Source organism: Notechis scutatus, chromosome 4 (genome assembly GCF_049901735.1).
Source record: "Notechis scutatus isolate UNSWTSFEM ecotype Mainland chromosome 4, rNotScu1.2, whole genome shotgun sequence".
Classification (NCBI taxonomy): Eukaryota; Metazoa; Chordata; class Lepidosauria; order Squamata; family Elapidae; genus Notechis; species Notechis scutatus.
In genome coordinates this window covers 111,389,561-111,413,275 of record NC_142012.1, presented here as the reverse complement: position 1 = coordinate 111,413,275, position 23,715 = coordinate 111,389,561, and the positions used below count along the sequence as shown (strand labels likewise).

The 23,715-nt window shown below is 33.8% G+C and overlaps 1 protein-coding gene across 2 annotated transcripts in view; it reads left to right on the top strand.

The window, feature by feature from the left end:
* The window catches only part of WDR11 (WD repeat domain 11), a 43,231-nt gene extending 20,247 nt beyond the window's left edge, over nt 1–22,984 (top strand). The window contains exons 10-30 of one of the 2 annotated variants that reach the window (XM_087964433.1): nt 375–392; nt 1,205–1,375; nt 2,740–2,824; nt 6,576–6,682; nt 8,486–8,561; nt 9,255–9,363; nt 9,637–9,761; nt 10,299–10,446; nt 10,774–10,880; nt 11,438–11,552; nt 12,032–12,203; nt 15,298–15,406; nt 15,968–16,030; nt 16,384–16,449; nt 17,384–17,561; nt 18,353–18,448; nt 18,591–18,756; nt 20,888–20,985; nt 21,321–21,466; nt 22,300–22,380; nt 22,678–22,984. In XM_087964433.1, coding sequence (XP_087820559.1) covers nt 375–392; nt 1,205–1,375; nt 2,740–2,824; nt 6,576–6,682; nt 8,486–8,561; nt 9,255–9,363; nt 9,637–9,761; nt 10,299–10,446; nt 10,774–10,880; nt 11,438–11,552; nt 12,032–12,203; nt 15,298–15,406; nt 15,968–16,030; nt 16,384–16,449; nt 17,384–17,561; nt 18,353–18,448; nt 18,591–18,756; nt 20,888–20,985; nt 21,321–21,466; nt 22,300–22,380; nt 22,678–22,831 — 2,390 coding nt within the window. In that variant the 3' untranslated portion in view covers nt 22,832–22,984. The remainder of the gene's footprint in view (nt 1–374; nt 393–1,204; nt 1,376–2,739; nt 2,825–6,575; nt 6,683–8,485; nt 8,562–9,254; nt 9,364–9,636; nt 9,762–10,298; nt 10,447–10,773; nt 10,881–11,437; nt 11,553–12,031; nt 12,204–15,297; nt 15,407–15,967; nt 16,031–16,383; nt 16,450–17,383; nt 17,562–18,352; nt 18,449–18,590; nt 18,757–20,887; nt 20,986–21,320; nt 21,467–22,299; nt 22,381–22,677) is intronic. The other variant, XM_087964435.1, reaches the window with a different exon arrangement.
* Nucleotides 22,985–23,715: the final 731 nt, after the last annotated feature.

Here is a 23,715-nt window from a genome sequence, read left to right as displayed (position 1 = left end):
ATTTAAATAAGTTGATTTACTTTAGTCATTACCTCTTCTATAAAAAGAAATAAACACCTGGGAAGCACAAGGTATCAAGTTTTTAAAATATACAGTATAAAGAAACGTTTATTTCTATATACTGTGTACTTTAAAAACTTGATACCTTGTGCTTCCCAGATGGAATATTTTAAATTATTATTAAGCAATCATAATTACAAAAACTTTTGTGGCACCTTTCATTGCAAAATCCTTTATGGATAAAGCCCACAAGGGCAAATGCAAGAAGTCTTGGATCCCGATGATAGAAATACAGGATGACACCCATATATAAATATTCATAATGATAAATCTACAAAAACTTGCTCACACTAAATATTTTCTTATATTTACAGAGTCAAGACTGTTGAAAGGTATTGCTTCTCTTGCAATTTCTAAGAATTTTTCTGTATTTTCTTCTCTCAATTATATTCAGGTCTCTTTCTCTCATCCTTTAATAACAAAATGTTGGATCACAGCAATACAATAAAAAGATGTGAGAGAATTAATAGTTGGATATATTCAAGGTTAAATTGTCAGGAAATGAAACATGAATTATACTGTGTGGGTGATTTTGATTAAACATGTGCATTGTTAAATAGACGAATGCATAATTCTCACAGAAATTAATTCAGGTTGTTCTTAGATAATGCTAATATATAAAAGTAACCTTTCAGTTCAAGTGGATTCCTGCTTGTTGAATGCAGAAGCAATTACCTATTAAAACCATTACTGTAATAGAAATATTTTTTCTGTACATGTGTATGTACACACACACTCACACTCACACACACACACACACCATATTTTCCTGAAGATAAGACTCTTAATTTTTGCTCCAAAAAACGTATTATAGCTTATTTACCAGTTAGGGGAAAATATGATATAAATGCATCCTGGCTGAGGATCTTAACTGTGCTTATTGTTGGGATAAGGCTTATATTACGAGCATTCAAAAAAATCATGCCATGGCTTATTTCAGTTTGGATTTTATTTTCAGGGAAACACAGTATGTATGTATGTATATATGTATACATACACCCACACACATGTGTACACATGCACACCCCCCCACATTAATTGCATGTGTGCATGCACGCGCGTGCACACACACACACACACACACACACACACACACACACATAATGTCAGAAACAACAACTTTGTTTTCTGTTCCATAATAAAGGTGCACTGTCTACCGAAGATCAAGCAAAAAGTTATTGTTTGCAAGAAGTGCATTTGAAGTTCATTTTAACAGGACTCCTTTCGGGACTTCCTTTGCCTCCATTTGCTATTCGCATGTGTCCACCTCTTACCACCAAAAATATTAAGCAATATCAGCCCCTGCTTGCTGTGGGTAAGTATTGTCTAAGCAGTAAAGTTCAATATATTGTTCAGTTTGACTATGAAATAATAGCTTTGTGTAATAAACTCAGTGCAGTTTCAGAAAATATTTCTATAGAAAATAGCATGTCACTAAACTGCTGTAAACCCACTTTCAAAATTTCATGAAAATGTAATATTACTTCCTTTTGGTTTTAGGTTTTTCTGCCTCATATTTTAGAAATTGCAACTGCTAACATATTTTTCAGACTGAAATAAATATGACCAATTATCTCTTTAATTTTTGCTATAAAACACTGTCTCAGAAAAATGTGCTTATGTTTGGATATATTTTCCTAAAAAAATATTATTCACTGCCCAATAAGAATTTTCTAGGTCACATATAAAAATACTTAAATACTATAGAATTGTTCCATAGATAATTTTTTATATAATTGAACAAATACTGAAATAGCCTATTAATATTCAAATGCCTAAGAAGAATTCTGTAGACATTAAAATACAGTATAACAGTTTATAAAGTAACATAATTTAAGAGAACTGTGAACATCTGACAGGAGAATGTAGGGAAAATAGGAACCAAGAATATTGGATAATAAGAAAGAAGAGAAGTCTGGATAGTGGACATTGTAGTAACTGAACACACCAGAATAGAACTGGAGAAAATTACAAAATATAAATGCCCCAAAATAGAAGTGTAATTACTTTCACAAAAAAAAGAAAAGATAATACCAATAGTAATAGGCACCTTGAGTGCAATTCCAAATCATATCGAACACCTCTTGAATTCTATAACATTGACAAAATCACTATCAGTCAATTGCAAAAGGCAACTTTACTTGGAACAGCTTACATCCTGAGATGACACCCCTAACACCATCAAAGAACAACATATGCCTATCCCAGGACCTTGGAAAGGACTCAATAGAGGGATAAAAATGCCAAATCCAGTCTAAACAACTGACTAGCTGCATGAAAGGATTATCAAAGGTGGATAAAAATGCTAAATCTAAAATCTGGCTTACTGCATGAAGAACCATAATAATTCAAACAATATTTGCCTGGCCCAGGTCCCTGGAAAGTTAGACAGTCATTATCTTTGAATACTTTCCTGATCCTTGATTAAATAGAAATTAGGAGCATTAAGGATATCTCTTTCCTCAGCAGCCATCTGGGTTTCTATATAGAGGATTTGCATCAACTTTGTAAACTGACATTGCTAATTTGCTATGGATAATAGCTTACATGTTCATTGTTGCTGTAGTGTAGAAGAATCAGGAAAATTAATTGAAAGACTCATTTTTATTCGCAAAGTTGGTTGTAAAACACTAATATAAATTGTTATTTTTATACATAATTAAAAATGATTCTTTGCAGGAACAAGCAATGGGTCGGTCTTGGTGTATAATCTTACTAGTGGATACCTATATAAAGAATTAAGCATTCATTCCTGTGAAGTCAAGTGAGTTACTTTTAATTGTTTTTGATCCTGGAAGGGGTTGGGAAATAAAATAAAATATTTAATACAAACATTTGACATTTTCTGAGATGATAGTCCATTGGTAAAATAATGTCACTTCCTTAAATAGAATCATGATTGATTCATTGTAAATATGGTTTTGTATAATAAACATTTGAATTGGTAACTACTATGCATATTGTTTGAACCTGAACATAAAATTTGCCTTTTTTTAGTACATTGCAATATAGACAGACCTGCCTGGTTCAAATAAGGTTCAAACCATTTATGAGAGGGAGTTTTTTTTAAGTTGTACCTCATTAAAAAAAATCTCATTCCCAATACCTAGCCGAACTTGGGATCATGAATAGAGCATCATTCAGGAGTTAGGAGAAAAAAGATTGCTTAACATTTCCCTGTGTTTGTTTGCTTAAAATCATTCTGTCTTTCCTGTAGGAGAAAATAGAGTGCCTATTTTTTTTTAATTAGATCAGGAGTATACATCAAACTGAGATGATAGCTTTCTAATTCCGTTTGGAGTTTCTGATATTCTTTATTTATGAAAGTTTTTAAAAGCATCAGATAGAATAATTAAATGAGACAAACTTGACTGTGTTCCAAAAAGCCTGTTTCATTCAAAATTATTTTCTCCATTAGATTTCTTTTTAAGACATTTCTGCTATTATGCCTTAGATTCATGATGGTGAATGTGTCGCACATGTGCTGGAAGTGGCACGCAGAGCCATCTCTCCAGGCATACCCAGCCGTTGCCCGTTGCTCTTCTGAGTTCCAGCACGTGCATGTGCACCAGCCAGTTAGTCTTCGTGCACGTGGGAAACCAAAAGAACAGCACCCTGGCCTACATGCGCGCGGCAGCCAGTTGGTCTTTGCGCACACAGGAGTGTCAGAAACTAGAAGACCAAGGGGCCAGCGTGCATGTGTGTTCTGGTTTCTGGCCCTCCTGTGAGCACACGCCGGGGACCTGTTCTTCCAGTTTTTGGCACGCACGTGTGCGCTGTCCCATTTTGGCACTCAGTGCCTTAGATGGTAGCTAGTTTTAATTAGGGAAATGCAGTCTCGCCATCTGTCAGATTATAAATCTTCAAAAATACCTGAACTAAGAAACAGTTTACATTCATAAGCAGCAACATGATCTTGAATGTAATAATGCATCTCTGCCATCTTCAGAATTGGGTCAGTGAAAGGAAAAAGAGAAGGAAAACCCAAGTTATTAACTTTATGAAGAAATCAGGCATTTTTCCTCTTTTTCCATTGGTTCCTTGCAAATTATGTAACCATAATAATAAACGTTACAACTTGAATAAGATTTGAATTTTTCCTTCCTGCTTTCCATCTTTCCTAATCCTTTCTTGATTATGCATTAATTGTACTGTGCAAAATGTTACTGTATGTTTCTACTCCTAGAGGTTTTTCTGGCTGAAGGCCAATGTCTGATAAACCAAGCAAAACTATTTGAATCACCTTTTTCCCCAGTGAATTGCTTATCTGATTTGGGAATCACCATAATATTTCAGCTTTATGTTTTTTCTAAATATGACAGTGATAAATATTACTTCAAACATCTGTTGCCTGTGCAGAGATATTACAGTTTGCTCCAATATTTTAAGTATGTTTGAAAGCATTTCATATAATACATGACACTTATCTGTAGCACGTGCCAAGCCAAATTAGAGGTTGTATTTAAGTACTAAGGATGACAAAAATGCAAGAAGTAGATGAAAAATTAATATGTACTTTGTGCCAAGAACGTATAGAAGATTCCTATGTATGTATGTCACATTTTAACTATTGAATCCTTTGTGATCTTAGAGCTAAGAAGGGGGGAAAGAAAGGACTAGAACACAACTTCTGCAGCAGCCCATATACAGAGATAAGCAAGGATAAACCAGACAAAACGATCAGGCTGAAAACAATTCCCTAATCAAGAAAGTGCCAAAGTGAAAACCACACCCTCACCAAAACTGACAGAGCAAGCTATCTAAACAGGGAACAAATCCCACACTTACTCTGACTGATGATATTACCTAGCTGGGTAATGAAACAACCAAGCTCAGAAATAAACTTTTATGGAGGATTTGCGTTGCCCATAGAGATCACTGGGGAAAGTAGCCATTCTGTGTTACTTTTAAGTTTTATATAATTTCTGTACTCTGCAATCTTCTAATTGTTACTGGCATTGTATGTTGGGTATATTCAGGTTCTGTTTCCAGCATCCCACAGTCACATGACTTTGATTTTTAATGTTTTTGTCCATTTCTGGTATTTGTTTCTGGTTTCTGGCAAAAAACACCCATTTGATAAAATGGATTTGCTGAATGGTGACCATGTTTGTTTAACAACCATTGTATTTGCTTAGTGATTGCAGCTAAAAAATAGTAAAATCAGGGATTATCATGTGGTGACCCACTTAACACATGCAATGACTTACAATTGTGATTCCAGGATCGGTTATTGTCCTAGTTTGAGGATTAACTATACTAAAATGACTTAGCAGTTTTGAGCTACTGGGTGAATATTACAAAAGAATTTGATTTCTTCACTGTTTCTTTACTGCAGCTAGAAAGAAACTCATGAAATAGATTGCCTTGAATTATTCAGAGATTTTAAAGCTCTGAGACTCCTTATTTCTGTTCTATAAATCCACTGCAAAGGTTATTAATAAAGTTCATGAGTGTTACATTTTAAGCAGAGAGTTGTAATCTATAAAACAAGTGTAGTGTGACCCTTAATTGCATTAAATGTCAGTTTATATGCCAGTATACTTGAAATTTGGAGGTTGAAAATTGACTGCTTCCAAACACTTCCAATATAATTGGAATACTTATTATGATACAAAGCTTCAAATTTAGTTTTTGCATTCTCCATTTACATGAAAATACAGATTTGTGTTCAGTGGTACATGCTGCATGTTTAGCTTTTAATCAAATTAGATCTATAGGCCTGTGAAAAAATATTTCACAGAGAAATAGAGCTTGCTTTTTATTGTAGCCTGCGGGAGATCTTGAATAACTTTGCAGATATGGTTTTTTAATTTACTAGAAATAATACTAGAAATAGTCATTTTTTCAAAACTGTACATGAACTACAGCATTTATTTTTGCAAGAAAATTATACATATGCAAATGTTAGTTTGCTTCCATCCATGTATTCCATGTATTTATCTGTAGATTTATATTATTGAGACTTCATATTTTTAATGGAAAATATATACAACAGTGCTGAATGTAAAGTAACATTAATAATCCGTGCCTTATATCTTCTTATAATACTTTAAATTATTGCTAGGTTAACTGCTGTGTTACTGCTAGTAATAATGCAGCTTATTTAAAGGATTATTCATTATCAATCTCTTGGTATTGAGACATTTTTTAATATCATTCTCCACTCTCAATTTATACAGAACAACTTTAAAGTAATGGGAGTTCCTTTTTTTAAACTTGGAATTTTGGGCTAATTTTTAATGACTTGGAATTTAAGCTGTTGAAAATATTCTGTGTTACTGATTTTCACAACTTTTGTATATGTTAATATTTTTGTATGGTGAATCTACTGTGGTCCATGGTATGGTAAGATTATTATTTTTTCATTTCAAGAGAAATGTTGACTGTTGTAAAGTGTATTTATTCCCCTTCCAATGCATGTTGAGTATTTTTGTTCCTTGTCCCATAAAATTATACTATTTCCTATACTTCAAAATGCCTGTATAATATACTTCAATATTATTTCTTGATAGGGGTATTGAATGGACAGGCTTGAATGGTTTCCTTTCATTTGCTACATCTACACCTAATAATTTGGGATTAGTGAGAAACGAATTGCAAGTGGTTGATCTTCCCACAGGTAAATGCTTTGCAAAGTATAATATTTGATAAGATAGAGGAATGTACTAGCTGTGCAGAATGCATTTGTACTGAATTCTGTCTGATGGATTTAAAGCTATTACAATGGGGGGTATGAAATATATGAGATGAATGGCTAATTCGTTTTTTTAAAAACAGATTTAAAAACTTAAGATAACTATAGCTCAGAAAGTTCAATATATTTGACATTCATATTTTGTGTTCAAAACATAAATTGACAGATTTTGCCAGTATCTGCAAAACTGTTGAACACTTGTTACATGAAAAGCACTTTGGCTTCCTCTGAGAATACACATTCAAAACTAATTTTAAAAGCTTGCTAGTTCAGTCCTTCTTAGACTTAATAAATGTATTGTTACAACAATATTACATTTTAAATACCCAATTCTTCTTTGTACATATTAGTAATGATGCTGTAGGTACTGCTAAGCTTTATATCTCCCATTGATTACAGATATTATCAGTGAGAGATAAAGACGTTTCCATATGTGGATGCACATGTGGAAATGTGTAATTGCTTGGACCTCAACAGTAGAAAGATCAGTGACTTAACTTTGAAATATTTGGTTTGCTCAGTGCATTCCCCACTTCACCACTGGTCTTTGTGTCTGAATTAGGATTCAGACCTTGATCTTATGCTTAAATGATGTGACTTTTACACTATGCCATAATGGTTTCCATATACTATTAGCTTAGGCTTATATAGTGCCTTTCTCTCTCTCTTTTTTAAAGAAGCAAGAAGCAAATACTAAGAATGTGACTATAATGCCACATTATAGTCAGCAAAGTTTTCAAATGGATAAAGTTTTAAATACATTTAGATGAGTTTAAAATGTATTTGGCTGGAATTTAATATTCCTCCATAGTAACTGCTGCATTGTCTGATGATCTCACTAATTAACGAAAATTGCTACCAAAATAAAATACTGATAGAGTTTTTTGTTATATCTGGTCCACAATATTTTAAACACAGTTTTATATTACACAGTACTGGTGGGAAAGAAAGATGGATCACAAAAGATAATAATTCTAGTTTAGTGTATCCATTGTCTCCTAAATAAGCATGGGAGAATCATTATACAGTTTTTGGTGTATGACTTAGTGGCTATTAATTTCAAATTCTTTGCAGAACATTCTGAAAGAAGTGATTGAAACTCATTGTAAACTGGGATACATAAATATCAATGAGAGAAAGTGGTTGCTGTTCAGTATAATGAATGTAACGAATGCAGCAACATTTACATGAAGAGAACCTCTGCTAGCTGTCTGGATCATTTTTAGATAATATGTAACTTTTTGCGGAAGTTGTTATGTCATGAACAAATGTAGTTTGTATGAATAAGACATTTAAGAGACTTTCAGCATTGGAAACTTGATGGAATCAATACAATCAGAATAGAGCTTGGAGGTCTTCTAGTCCAATCCCCTGCTCAAGCAGGAGACCCTATACCATTTCAGACGAGTGGCTGAATTGAACAGAGGATTAGTCCAAGTTCACAGAGAAATTGTTTGCATTTACTATAATTTACACTGAGCTTTTAAAATTAGGGAAAAAAATACATGTGAAAAATGGGATGGCTTGGAACCAAAAGTTTAACAGTATCTCATGTTCATTATCTCAGTGTGGCATTTATTTATAATACAGAAAACGTAATGTACGGAACTTGGAAACTAATGTAAAGTAGGGAATATGCAATGGAATTAAAGTAAGAATTTGCAAGATCAGCCATGACAGGTTTGCTTGTATTGGATAGTTTACATATGTTGTGCATCATCTTCTTAGGTAGGAGCATTGCCTTTCGTGGGGAGCGAGGCAACGATGAACCAGCAATTGAAATGATAAAGGTGTCCCATTTGAAGTAAGCAAGTCACTGTAGTGGGTTATGTTAAGATTCCTGTAGAAAGTTACTCTAATTATTTACATGTTTATATAGAATCTGTTGTTTACCCTCTTTGAATGGATTTATTTCAAGCAAATAAATTTGAATATTCAAGTGAAAAACTAATGCATATAACAGTGCTGTCTATCATTCAAATATTGAGTGGTTTGTTAGTGTAGAGCATATAGGATTATTCTTATTCTTCTGTTCCCCTTTCTTTAGAACTATTTCCTATTGCTTTCTTCAATAATATGACACTGAAAATATTCTGTTTCAAAGCAATACTAGAATTTATCCAGAAATCTATGCCTTGTTTTCTTCATTTCCCATATTAATATGTATTAGATGTAAGGATTTCATAAGTAGTTTTTCATAAATGCTATGCTATTGTTAATTTTATCTCTTTAAAGAAGTAAATTTAAGCTTCTTTGGGCCTTTACCAGCAGTGTCATAGGATTTAGTTATTAACACCAGTGTTGTATTGGTAAATTATTTAGGTTACTTATCTTACAACCCACTTAAAACCAATTCTGGGCAGCTCCAAATAAAAAATTATTAAAATTATATAAGGACTTTTACAAAGCCATTAAGTACATATTCTAGGACAGTACCTAAAACAAGATGAAGTATAGTCATACTTGTGATGAAATTTTCTTACGTATTTCTTTTTAGGCAGTATTTGGCAGTTGTATTCAAAGATAAACCTTTGGAATTATGGGACATCAGGACATGTACTCTTCTCAGAGAAATGTCTAAAAACTTCCCTACAATTACTGCTTTGGTGAGATATAAATTTTATCTAACTTCTCTCATATGTATGTATGTATATATGTATATAAATGTTAGCTATTCTTGCATGAGTTGAAGTTTGTTTAAAAAATTCTTACAATCCATTTGGATAAATACACATATTATTTACCTTTTAAAATTCAGATTATTAGAAAAACTATAGTAGTGACTTGTCCATTATTCATTTTTTTCTCCAAATACATTTGAGTGAATTTTTTATTAATAAATCTTTATATGTGGAAAGTTCTGGATTTTCTTCTGTTAGGAATGGTCCCCTTCTCATAATCTGAAGAGTTTAAGAAAGAAGCAGCTTGCAGTCCGTGAGGCGATGGCGAGGCAAACAGTGGTATCAGATACAGAGCAGAGCAGTCTGGAGTCTTCAATGATCAGGTATCAATACCAGTCTAAACGAAAATTCATATTAAGTATTTCTCAGAGATGTCATCTACTCAAGATTATTCCCCATTAGCATTTATGTCACTAATTCTGGACTATGAAAATAAAAAGTTTAGCTGGACTGTAATTTAAATCAGCTACCAACTTGATAATGTTGCAGCATTGGGACAGCAACAGAAAGAATAAAATGCAAAAATGTGTTGTACAGTGCTGTAGTAAAATACATCTTTTGTCTATTCCATATAAGGGTACAATTTAATACTGAAATATAATTTTATCAAACCACTTTTTAAAAAAACATTACAGATTTTATTTGATATATTTTTACTTATTTCTTTCAAATAAATATGGCTGTCTAGCTTACACATGATAGTCCTAGGTGGCTTACAGCAATATGTCATAATATTTCTTTATGTTAAATTGCTTAATACAGGATTACTTTCCTGTGATACATATTTTAAGCATTTGTGCACATGCACCTATATTACAGATATAGACTGAATGAAACACTTGCTGCTTTCTCTTTTAAAGCTTGTTGCAGGAAGCAGAGAGTAAATCTGAATTAAGTCAGAACATTTCTGCTCGGGAGCACTTTGTTTTTACAGATACTGATGGACAAGTTTATCACTTGACAGTGGAAGGGAATTCTGTCAAAGACAGTGCGAAGATTCCTCCTGATGTAAGTTCATCGCTGAATGTCTGCTTTCAATAGTTATAGTTTTAAAAAGTTTGCAGTAGATGTAATGAAAGTTCCTACTTTCTTTACCTTCTGTCTATCTACTGATGAAAGAGAAAAAGAAGGAACGTTCTGCAATATCTCGTTTTTGACATACAAATAAAAATAATTCAGCCTTCCATAAATTAATGTTATTAAATGATTATCCAATTGACTTATATGTTTAAATAATGATGGGTGTGTAAGAGGCAAGTCACCTCCTCTAAGTTTATGTATATTTCAAATTACAATTTAACTGATTTTTAATCTTTGCTTTTTAATTTTTTGTAGGGAAGTATGGGCAGTATTACATGCATTGCCTGGAAGGGTGATACCTTAGTTCTGGGAGATGTTGATGGCAATTTGAACTTCTGGGATTTAAAAGCTAGGGTATCCAGGTAATTTGCTTAAAATTCCATAAAACCAAAATCATAAATGATTTGTATCTTGTGACTGACTTCTTCATAGTGATCAACATAGTACAGGTTTTGTTGAACTACAACTATTAGTTTATTGTTCATAAGTTACAATGATACCAAAAACCAAAACAAAAAACTAAATGACCAGTCTTCCCACTTATAACCATCAAGGCATCCCCACATTCATGTGATCAAAATCTGGGTCCTTGACAACTGGTATATTTATGACTGTTGCAGCATTCTAGGATCACGTAATCACCATTAGCCACCTTCCCAGCCAGCTTCTGACAAGCAAAGAAGTGGCAGATCAATGATACCCATATAGATGGTGAGGGTTATAAGTCAAAACCTGGGCATTTTACAGCCTGTGGGCTATATCCATCCTTTTGGCTATCCCTGTCTGGCCTGTAACAGTGGTGGCGGGCGGTGGGAATCAATAGCAGCCCCTGTTTCTTATGTAGCCCCTTGGCAAAATGAATTGCCTACCCCTGATTTAAGCAGTTTTCCCCATCTGTTCCTTGTTCATCGTCTCCCAGGGGCATCCCCACCCACCGAGGCTGGGTGAGAAAGATTCGCTTTGCTCCTGGGAAAGGAAACCAAAAGCTGATAGCAATATACAATGATGGGGCTGAGGTTTGGGATACAAAGGAGGTAAGGTATCAATTCAGTTGATATTTTTTTCCCCTCTGAATTTGTTCTATATAGTAAAAAAAAATTTTTAATTAACTAGAAGACATAGGTGTCACTTAGACTGTTAAGGCCTTCTTAGATTCAGTAAATCTCTTGACTGCATTTAGAAATCAAATTAAGGATAGTATATTCATTTTCAAGTTATCATAGCATTATTTCCAATGGATAAAGTGCTGGAGACCCAAATTCAGTCCGCAATTAAAGGGTTGTTGTCGAGAAAAGTAACATGAATCAATGTAAGTTTGAACTCCTGCAGAATAAACCAATAAAATCCATCCATCACAACAAATACAGGATATTTGTTCATAAATTATAAAACAGAAATTAATACTAGTAATTAATTTGTATACAGAATAGCAATCCACAAAATTCTTTTTAGCTTATGTTTACATGAAGTATCAAATAAACATTTTAAAGCTAAGATTTGCTGTATCCTTTAGGTCCAGATGGTCAGCAGTTTAAGAAGTGGCAGAAATGTCAGTTTCCGTATACTTGATGTTGACTGGTGCACATCAGACAAAGTGATCTTAGCTTCAGATGATGGTTGTATCAGAGTGCTAGAAATGACCATGAAGCCTGCGTGCTTTAGAATGGATGAACAAGAATTATCAGGTAAGGTAAAGGTCCAATCTATCCCCATACATCCCCCCCCTTTTTGTGTGTGGAATTGCATTGTACAGTATTGCTGGAGTAAAATGGGAATGTTTCAGTCAGCATTGGAGTGGGGCAGAGTTATTTTATTTATAGATATGGCATGAATTTCAAATTGTAGGTGTAAGAACTGGGGTGATTTTAACTTACACCATAAGAACAATGTGGAATTGTAGAGAAAACTCAGAATTTTAGACATAGAGTACTTGAATTGCCAAAAAGCAAAGAAGTAAAGCCTGTTTTTTAAAGTCTACTTTTAGTGCAGAATATAATAAAAAGACTGTCTTTTTGCCAGTCCCCAGGCTCACAAGCTAAATAAGTCATAATTTCAAAGGATTAATTTTCCGGTTCCTGCTCACAAAATATTGACTGCAAAAAAATCATATATTCGTATGTTGAATTGGATATAAAGATCCCAATTTGCAAACAGAAATTCATGGCTCTTGATCTTTTTTCTTTTCCTAAACTCATGGGGAACTCACAGTCTGCCTGCTATTGCTATATTCCTATTCTCAGCAACCCCAGCAGCATGACTGATTGTGATAATGGATGCTGCAGGTGGTAGTTCATCCCTTTCCGAGTCACAATTCTCTACACGGGTTGCATTCTTTGCAATACCTTGCATGTTATTCTGGAAAATCCATTAGCTTTGCAGTAGGAAAAGAAGGCTAGAAAATCTTCTGTAATTCAAGGCAATCCCAGTGTGCTTCAGTTGAGCAACAATAATTCTACCTCTAATATTTTTATCAATGAAGTTTGTATTTCCACTTTTAATTATCAAAAAATCAATGACCTTTTATCATTTTTTAATTCTCATATTATATGCAAATTACAAAAGTGTACATAATGTCCAACTTTAAAATAAACTCTAGTTTTCTATTTGGTACAGAAAGATAATATATAATTTCTGCAAAATTTCTACTTGCAGTCTATAAATCTAAAATACTGCTTTCTGCTTTTTATTATGCCATTTGATTACCAGAGTGAATCTATAAATTACGCCTATTGTTCATAGGATTACTCATATCCAGGCCTTATAATATTAAAATTTTAATTTATTGCCAGATATTTTTGTGAAACATTATATTATCTATGTAGGGAGGATTTTCCCTTTCCACGTGATAAAATCTCTAGCACTGATTTACCATATAAGTGTATGATTGACTTTTATTTTTACTGCTGAAGAAAACAGAACAGAGAATCCAGTGGCTTGTAGATACATCTGTCTAGAATTTTGTATAAAGTAAATGGCACTGACTGCTTTAATAAAATAGTAGGATGCACTAAAGAAAACATTTTATTTCAAGCTCTGAAAACAGACCCACTGAGAATTTTCCAATGGAATATTTCTGATAATTTGCTTCCAACCAAATGATTCTAGTCTCCTGTGTTTCGATGGGGCAAAATTTGAAAGATTTAAGTATAGAAAACAATAGGATCTCTGAAATCAAACAAGAATCCACCCTTTTCTGCTTCATTTTCACCCTAAGTTCACAAGAGTAAAGTGAGTTGACATTCCATGCTTATTGAGGCATGAAATCATCTTTCCAAATTTGTTAAAACCCATGTAGAAAACAATTTGCTCCTGCATAATTAACAAACTCCCACCTTTGTTTAACTGCTGTGAAATATAGATTCATGCTGTTTTCAAACACTCTCTTCATAATAATAGAGACTTGATTTTTTTGTTCCTTTTTTGAAAGCAGTAATTTGCATACCTGGCTAAAAACAGTATTTATCTGTCAGTGCAAATGCAACTAAACATAACCTGCATTGGCTTTTCAGCCCTAATTATGTGTTTAGTAACAGTTTCTTTCCCCAACATCTTCCCACATCATCTCTTCCAATCACAGTCTCTAATAATGGAACAGAAAAGGTCTATGCAATTAAATAGCTATACTGATTTAAACAAACAAACAGAAATAGATTAAGCCATGACAGTATAGATCTAGGGCCTCAAAAAGAGGGCCTACAAACCTACTTAACATTTAAATTTGTCTTCTGAATATTGAAATATTTTATATAGTCCTCAATAGGAAAATTTGAAACACTTTAACCCCAACCTGGTATTTGCATAACTAACTATAAGAATCTACATTGTGATACAAACAGAGAAATATATTTAAGCCAAATATTTCCAATAATAATTAGTCCAGTTATATGCATAGTTGAGAGACCAAAGACCAAAATACAGAATTATAACAATAAGCCTGGATCACTCATGAGTTGGAAGTTGGGCTAGAATTTTTTACAGTACATTGGGGATACCCAAAAAATGAAGTGATCCAGACCACACAAAAATAAATGATGCCATGTGTGATAAAAGGTCTGTGATCATGTCTTGTCTTCTTTCCTATTAGCAAAATTCAAATATTACCTTCAGCCGATACAAACTTTCATGGGAACAATTATTTTAGGAGCTTAACCACCAAAAAGAAGCTTTTACATAGATTTCTTCTAAAGGCCATTAAACAGATTCTGACATAACTAAATGTCTTAAATGATTTTAAAAATAAACTTATTTATTAGTTATGTATCATATCTTTGTTGTTATAGCTCTGATTGTTTCTATAAAACTATTTTTATATGAATGTCCACAAAGGAAAATCTGTTCTAAAATATAAACATAATACCAATCCCTTATCCCGAAGAAATACTATTAATACACAAAATCTCTTTCCTCCAAAAAAATAAAAGTATATTCACTTTTTAAGATGTTCAATGAATATTACTTGCCTTTAGTTGCTATTTTCTTTCTTATCCTGAATAGCTAAGAAGTACACACAAATTTAGTAAGAAGTTACTCATTTGCTGTAATCCAGGTGTGTCCAACCTTGACAACTTTAAGACTTGTAAACTTCAACTCCCAGAATTCTCCAGCCACCCCTGCTATAATCATTTGGTCTTGTATGGCAATAGGTTTTGTATTTCATTTTTCAAAAAAGTTCAGTAAAGACAGTTGTTAGTTAAGGGTAGAATAAACATTAATTTTATAATCAGATTGACTTTTATATTGATTTTAGTTATATTTTTCTTTTCCTATTTTTATTTGTAGAACCCGTATGGTGCCCATATCTTCCTCCTCCGCGAGCATCCTTAGCTTTAAAAGCTTTCTTACTTCACCAACCTTGGGATAATAAGTATTCTTTGGATATATCATACATGTAAGACTTACTTTTAGTATAGAGGCCTTTGATTTTAGAAAATAGCAACATATATATAAGGTTTGGGTTCAGCGGCTGAGCGGTAAAGACACTGGGCTTTTCAACCAGAAAGTTGGCAGTTCAAGACCTAAGTACTATGTGACGGAGTGAGTTTCTATTACTTGCTCCAGCTCTTGCCAGCCTAGCATGTAAATGCAACTAGATAAATAGGTACCATTTTTATGGGGAGGTTACAGCATTCTGTGTGCCTTCGTTGTGTAGTCATGCTAGCCATATAACCATAGAAGCTTATTTTAGTCAACGTTGGCTCTTCAGCTGTAATTCAGAGATTAGCAATTCCGCCTAGATTCAGACACAACTGGTAGAGGAAACTGTTACGTTTTTATGTAAAGATAAAGCTTTTCCTTGTGAGTCTGACCAAATTGAACTTAGGAACAGCATGTAAATTTAATTTCAGATTGTCAGCACTTGACTACTGTAGTCGTTAAGGAGTTGAAACATCTTGATGTCACATAAACAATCAATATTTGACTCTTAAATCTTTGTTCATTTGTTCTACAGCAATTATCCAGAGAATGAAAATATTAAAAATATGTTGCAAGAGCAGTTATATTCATTGTCCAAGTAAGCATATTTTGAGTTTCTTATATTATATCTTCAAAATGGATTAATAATTATACTACCAAGCTGCATTAGGTTTTTATTTTCCAACAGTTTAATTCAATAACTTGACATATTTATTAAAGTAGCTTTCTTAGTTTGGTGCAGTAGTATAATACTTTTATATTCAGTAGCATGTAAAGTTAGTAAAGTACAGTTAGGTTGTATTTTTTATTTATTGTTTTAATTCTGTTAAAATGAATGAGAATAGTTTGCTTCTCAGTAAACAGTTGTTTGTCTTTATTTTCAAAACTACTTTTGGTAAAAGGGGAGGTATTGATAATACATGCCTGAAATGGTTTAACTTCTTTTTACAGTGATGTCAAGAAACTTTTGCTTGATCCAGAATTCACTCTTTTGCAGCGTTGCTTATTGGTTTCAAGGTAATATAACATTTCCTAAATAACCTCCAAAAGTTTATTTTAATATTAGTTCTTACATAGTGCTAAGCCTGAATATTTTCTGTTTCAAAATTAGTACACTATTTATGTTTAACAGTGTAGATCAACCAGGATTAGATACAATTAGTGCTGTGTTAATTTTTGTACAGAAATGAAAAAAGTAAGGAAAACTTCATTAGGGTAATATATTGGTTTGTTATAATTATTTACCCCAACCATTGTAAAATTAAGTGTAATAACTATTGTGCAAGAAATGGTTCCCATTTACCTTATTAATTTTGAGGTAATATAACATTGGTTAACAATCCAGTATTTTTTACTATTGCAGATGGATAGGCAAATGTTTATTGGATATTGCTATTTTGATTATCTGGGAAGTACCTTGTCTGGATTTCTGAAGAATGCTTGATCAGTTGCACAGGTTTTTGGAACAGCCTTAGTATCTAATGTAAATTTGGTCATAATCAGATCTTTCCTGATTCTTCTCTTTGATATCCTAGAAGGAGGAAAGCAGACATAGACCTTAGATTCCAGCTTTTGTTTCTTACAGCTTCCGTAACTCCCTCTCCGCATGTTAAATGGTCAAAGATGATGGGAGTTATAGTCTTCAGTTATTTCACCTTAAGTTATACCATTAAGAGTTATATAAAGTCCTGAATCTTCCTGCTTTCAGGAAAATAGTTCAGAGGATTCTCTTCAATCAGGCCTTTTTATATTATATCAGTGATAATTTTAGTATTTTTCCTGATTTTTATATTTTATTTTAATGTATTATGTTAGGTTCCTAAGAATAGAAAATCTGTAAATAAATTTAAAGAAATAATACATCTGAGATTGCAGCATGTTTCATAGGATGTGTGAATGCACTTACTGACTTTAAATCTTAACCATTAATTGAGGTTTTTATTTTTCTCAGGCTGTATGGGGATGAATCTGAACTACACTTTTGGACTGTTGCTGCCCATTATTTGCATACTTATTCCTGTAACAAATCATTAACCATAAAGGCAGAAGATGTAGCTGTTTCTCAAGAAAACTGGATCAGTCTGCTAGATATATGTTACGATATTCTCTGTGAAAATTCCTATTTCCAGGTATTGCTTGATTTTTAAAACAGTAAGTACATTCAAGTCCACAAAATATTCTTTAATAATTTTCACAAGCTTGTTCTCATTTCATTTGAAGCTTTCAGAGGTACAAACACAATCGTTATTTTTAAATGGAGTAGAACTCACGTATCTGCATATATGTTAATATTGCTTGTTGCAATTTGTACAATTTGTACAATCCATTCAATTTTTATGCACAATCATTATCCTAATTAGATTGGCTATGGTGAATTTCAGAAGCTTATAGAGCTTTTCCATCATGATTTCTGTTTATTAATGTGTAAGAAGTAAACAGTTCCATTTCAGTGACAAGCAGAATTCTTCATTTTTTTCAAGCAAAATGAGGCAGCATAATTGGATTATTATACTATTGACTATTAATAAAAACTTATTCTTAGCAGCATTTTTATCATGCGCATATTCTACTTGAATCCATAGCCATAATCTTGGACAAAGTCTCAGTGCCTTATTAATGCTCAACTTAATATTTCATTGGTTCTTATTCCTAATTCCCTTTACAGCTATTTGCTTAATTCTGATACCAATTTTGTTCCATTTGCTTCCCAGTTTATTTTAACTTTCTTACCTTGCATTTTAACATTTTCTTCAAAAGCTTTTCATATGTTTTTATCACCATATTTTTACCTACATACATGAATATGGAACTGAAACAACAATGGAAATTGAACCAAATTTTATTCTATGCCTCAATGCCAATTTACTTTTGATTTTATCCTTTATCAAAAAATGTATTTTTTTTTCTATGATTCCTGCAGAAATTCCAGCTCGAAAGAGTCAATATTCAAGAAGTTAAAAGGTCAAATTATGATCACACAAGGAAATGCACAGATCAACTCTTGCTTTTGGGGCAGGTTTGTGCTGCCAATTTTGGCTTTTTGTATTGATTTAATCTTCTTTGATACATGTATTTTATTAGAAATATAGGAGAAGATTAAGCAATATCGGTGATGTAAATTGTTACACTCTGATAGTTATCTGCTTTCCTCTTTCCAGACTGACAGAGCTGTGCAGTTGCTTTTGGAAACCAGTGCCGAGAATCCTTATTATTATTGTGATTCACTCAAGGCGTGTCTTGTCACCACAGTTACTTCCTCAGGCCCTTCCCAAAGTACCATTAAATTGGTAGCAACAAACATGATTGCAAATGGAAAGCTGGCAGGTATAATTTCCATTCTCCATATTAAATTCAGAGAAGAATGCTTCAAAAGTTTGAGCATGCAGCTATTAAAATAGATGTTATTATTTAGCTCAGAGGAGAATGCTAGACATCACATTGTCTTTACAAAGTACAAGAGACAAAAAGGGACACACGCATTATATTTCATTAATATATATATATATGTATGTATGTATATTTATATTTATATTTATATTTATATTTCTGTATATAGGAACAATTTTACAACATTATCAATCCCTCCTTTAGATTTACTTTAATTTCATCTAATAATGTGCAGGGGAGGCCTATTTTCTCCTTCCTCTGATAAAGATTGATAAACATCTTATTTCTACAGGTCTCTGTTTTATTAGTGCATTAAAAAGAATGGAAGTGAAATAGAGGCAAATTCTGTCCACAGTCAAATACTGTGATTAAATGAATTCTGCTTTGAAATGTTTATATACAGGTAATCCTCGACTTACAACAGTTCACTCAGTCACCGTTCGAAGTTACAACAGCCCTGAAAAAAGTGACTTATCAATGTTTTTCACAACCGTTTCAGCATCCCCCTGATCATGTGATCAGAATTCAGATGCTTGGCAACTGGCATGTATTTATGACAGTTGCAGTGTCCTGGAGTTACGTGATCACCTTTTGTGACTTTCTGAGAAGCAAAGTCAATGGGGAAGCCAGATTCATTTAACAACCGTGTTAATAACTCCACAACTGCAGTGATTCATTTAACAGCTATGGCAGGAAACATCATAAAGTGGGGCAAAACTCACTTAACAAATGTTTCATTTAGAAACATAAATTTTGGGTTGAATTGTGGTTGTAAATTGAGGACTACTTGTATCTCTTGGAGGGTGGGGTTGTCATGTGTTGAAGACCAAAACAGTATTAAATGATTGTGAATATCCTAAAATTGAATCAGAAAGTTATAAATTAGGAAGCTGTTTGTACTTTATCCTCTACAAAAAGCATTAGTCTATCATTTTAAACTGGAAAAGATGTGTGTTGTGGCCTGTCAGCCGCCGGCCCTCCAACAGCCAACACAGATGAGGAGGTGGCATGGGAATCAGGGCCAGCATCAATGCAATCTGAGCGCTCTGGGGGGCAAGAGGCAATGGAGCTGTCAGAGATAAAGACAGAGGTGGAGTGTGGGCTGTCCATTATCCTCTGATGTCAACAGCCCCCAGATCTGGAGGTGGCTGATGAGGAAGAGGAGGAACACCTGGGGTCCAGTGCCTGACACGCTGTTCTGACCCATGCCCTTTTCCAACAAATCCAACAATCCAAAAGGAACAGAAACCTTGTAATGCTTTTATAAAATGATTAGCTGTGATAAGCACAAGCCTTGCCAAACTGTGTAAGACTTGCCAAAAGATAACAGACAAAAAATAATTTGCAAAATAAGAATCTTCAAATACAAACTCAGGATACTGGAATGTCCATGAGGCTGGAGTTTCAAAATGTCTTTGCCTTCTGCAAAGTACGTTCATTCCACAGCTGGCTTTTATCTTCTTGAAGAAGGGGCCATTACATTGCAGCCTTACTCCCGAGTTCCCCGTGTTGTTGTAGCTGTTCTTTCCTCCGAGCAATCCTGAGCACACGTGCATTTAGCACAGGCTCCTCAGAACCTCCTCATCACTGTTGCCAGCCCCCACAATCTCTGAAGGCAGCAGTCCACTCCCTAATGGTCCTGGCACCTGAGTCCTCACTCTCCTCAGCCATCTGCACCTGCTGCCGGCTAACCACAACACACACGGATGCGCAGAAGGCAGAGGAGAGGAGAGCAGTGGAAATCTATGGGCTGATCCTTGGGGATGGAAGAGCCACCGCTGCTGCTAGCGAAGCCCCACCCTAGCTCTGGGGATAAAAGGCAGGAGGCGGAGATGAATAGGTGTGGCCAGACAACTATTCATGTCCCTGCCAGCTGACTTGTTAGCCTGCTGTGTGAGACAGAGAGAGACTTTTTGCTGCTGGCACTCCTAATAAAGGAAAGGAAAATGTATTTAACTACAGAGGGTTTGTTGTGTTTGAGAGCCGGGTCAGAACAATATGATAACTTTTTTAATTTGAACTGTGATTCATTAAGATTTGGTACATTCCTTCTTTACATCCCCCCCAGAGGGTGTCCAGTTACTTTGTTTAATAGATAAAGCTGCTGATGCCTGTCGTTACCTACAAACCTACGGGGAATGGAATCGAGCTGCATGGCTTGCAAAGGTAGGATGTTTACCAATGTGATTCCTGTCCTCTTTGCTTTGCTCCTTGTTAAGAAATAATGGCATGTATAATAAAAGCCGAGAAAAATAGTAGCTGATGTGCTCAAAGGAAGTGTTTATAAATAGCCTTAAGCCGTGAGTGAACTAGAGGTACTGGTGGATATTTATCAATGTCAGTTTTCAAAAATTGCAGGTTGTTTCTCATTATTCTCTAAATAATTAGAAAATAATTTAAAGCAAGTGATATAAATTAAGAGTTATTACATTTAGGTACCTTACAGGCACATGTGACTTGAATGTTCTAGAATGTTTTCAAATATTTTGAATCTTTTCTAGGTTCGCCTGAATGCAGCAGAATGCGCAGATGTTTTGAAGCGTTGGGTGGATCACCTTTGTTCTCCACAAATCAATCAAAAATCCAAGGCAATCCTTGTTCTACTTTCCCTGGGTTGTTTCATGAGAGTGGCTGAGATGTTACATAGGTCAGTTCATATATTCTGTTGACTTAAAAATATTAACCACTTCTCTGTATGCTTTGCACTTTGTAAAAAAAATAAGAGTAAAAAAAAAAATACAATATCAACTAGATGCAACCTCTTGAAAGTCAAAACAGAAGTCATTTAAATATCTGTCTGAATAAAGATGCCTGTTTTTCAGTTCAAATAGATATGTTTCCAGAGAAAAAGTATATTCTATAAAGAATCTGATTTAGGATACCTAACTGTCTGGGACTTAGCTGAGGGAATTCAGTGTATGAATATGATGTTAGGTATTGATTAGTTGCTTAAGGAACAATATCAAAAGTGGTGCCTTGCTTATGTTGCTCAACAACAACAGTAATACCTTTTGATATCATTACATGGAATGAGTCGTAGTATTGCCTATTTCTAGTTTTATTCTGACTGAAAGTCTAGTGCAGAAATATATAAAGAGAAATGGAAATAAAAAATCCTTAGTAGGAAAACTCTTATTTTTATAGGTGCTTGTAGTATATTTTCCAGGTGTCAGTTATTTTTTAGTAAATAATTTACAGAAATAATAGTTGAAAAAATAACTGAAAATGAAATCAAATGACAGAATAGAAGCGATCCAACTCTTATCTCTCTCACCATACATTTTTCCATAATATATTTGAGTAGTAATATATTTATTTGCTTTTATGAATAGAAACACATATATTTTATTCTTATTTACATTTTTGTGACTGAACTTTTGCATCAAAGCTATGTGTCTGTTTCATATATCGGAAGAAGTATTTCTGCACAGTGACAAAAAAAAATTATCTAACGCAATCATTTATTCTTGTTTTCAACAGCATGAGACATTTTGATCGAGCTGCATTGTTTCTTGAGGCATGCCTTAAGTATGGCACTATTGAAGTTAACGAAGATGCAAATATCCTTTTTTAATTATGCATAAATTCAAGCATAGAAATCTACTAATAGTGGAATAGTGGAATTCTTTATTAGGTGCTGTGCATGTAAATCTTTTTTTTTTCATTCTAAGGCAAAAATAAAAAGGATTACATATCTAAAGTGTCTAAGTGATAACAGGCAGTTAAATTGGAAACATTTCAGTGTTAAATATTTTCAGATCTAGTAGCAGGATTAAACACAGCGCCAGGTTTAAGCATTTCATCCAGAAGTCTGATACCTGATTGTTCATTTCTATATTCCTTAACCTGCCTTTCACAGAAGTTAATCCATGCAATATTTGCTGATTATGCGAGAAGCCTGAAATCTCTAGGGTTTAAGCAGGCTGCTATTTTGTTTGCCACAAAAGCAGGAATACCAGGCAAAAATCTGTTGAGTGAACTTGAACAACAGAAGGAAGGGGTCAAAGAATGAGAATGCTTTAGAAGACAGCTAGAAGTTGTGATTTCCCATGGGATGTGTCATTCGTGCAATACTACTTAAGAAACAAAGAAAGGTTTTTTATTTAAAAAACTATCTTTTATCACAATAGAAATATAACTAAAGAATGTCTTGAATTTTGTTTTAACATTGGTAGAGACAGTTTTGGTATTAAGCAATGCTATATTCATCTTGACTAACAACTGTGTTTGTAAAAGCTTTTCAGCAATTGGATATTTATCTTAAAGTATGGTTTAAAATTTGTGAACTAGACTCAGTCCAACATTTTCCTGCCCCTCATGATTTAAGATTGCCTTCACATTTCCCATGAAGTTATACAAATAATACTGGGGGGAAAAAACCTTCACTGCACAAATCCCACAGGTGCATTCCATCATTCTTTGAAACCATTGCATCTGGTTTATCTTTATTGCTTTACCAATACATTACTGATCAAAATTACTTATGGCAGTCAGCACTGCAGCTATACTGATGTTTCATTGTGAAATGTACATCTGCAGGAAAATTCTCTTTCCCCAAAATTATAGTGTAAGGCCATTTTGCAGTTCCCAAACCTAATTGGACCCTGCCAACTGAGGTAAATCTTGGGCAAAACACTTGCAGATTTTCTCCATATATCTCAACTTGTGTTTAATAATAAAATAAATATTGTAAAGTAGGGAATTAGGCAAAAGTCAGGTATGAAATTCCAGGGAATCAATTGGTTGTGCATTTCAATAATAATGTAAAAAAGGCCTATCAAATTCATTCTTTTTCTCCTAACAGGCAGACAAAATCCTGAGGAACGTAGCACTCTCTAATCCTATTATTTAAATGCATTCTGTTTCTGCCTTTGGAATTAACTTGACGGCATCACA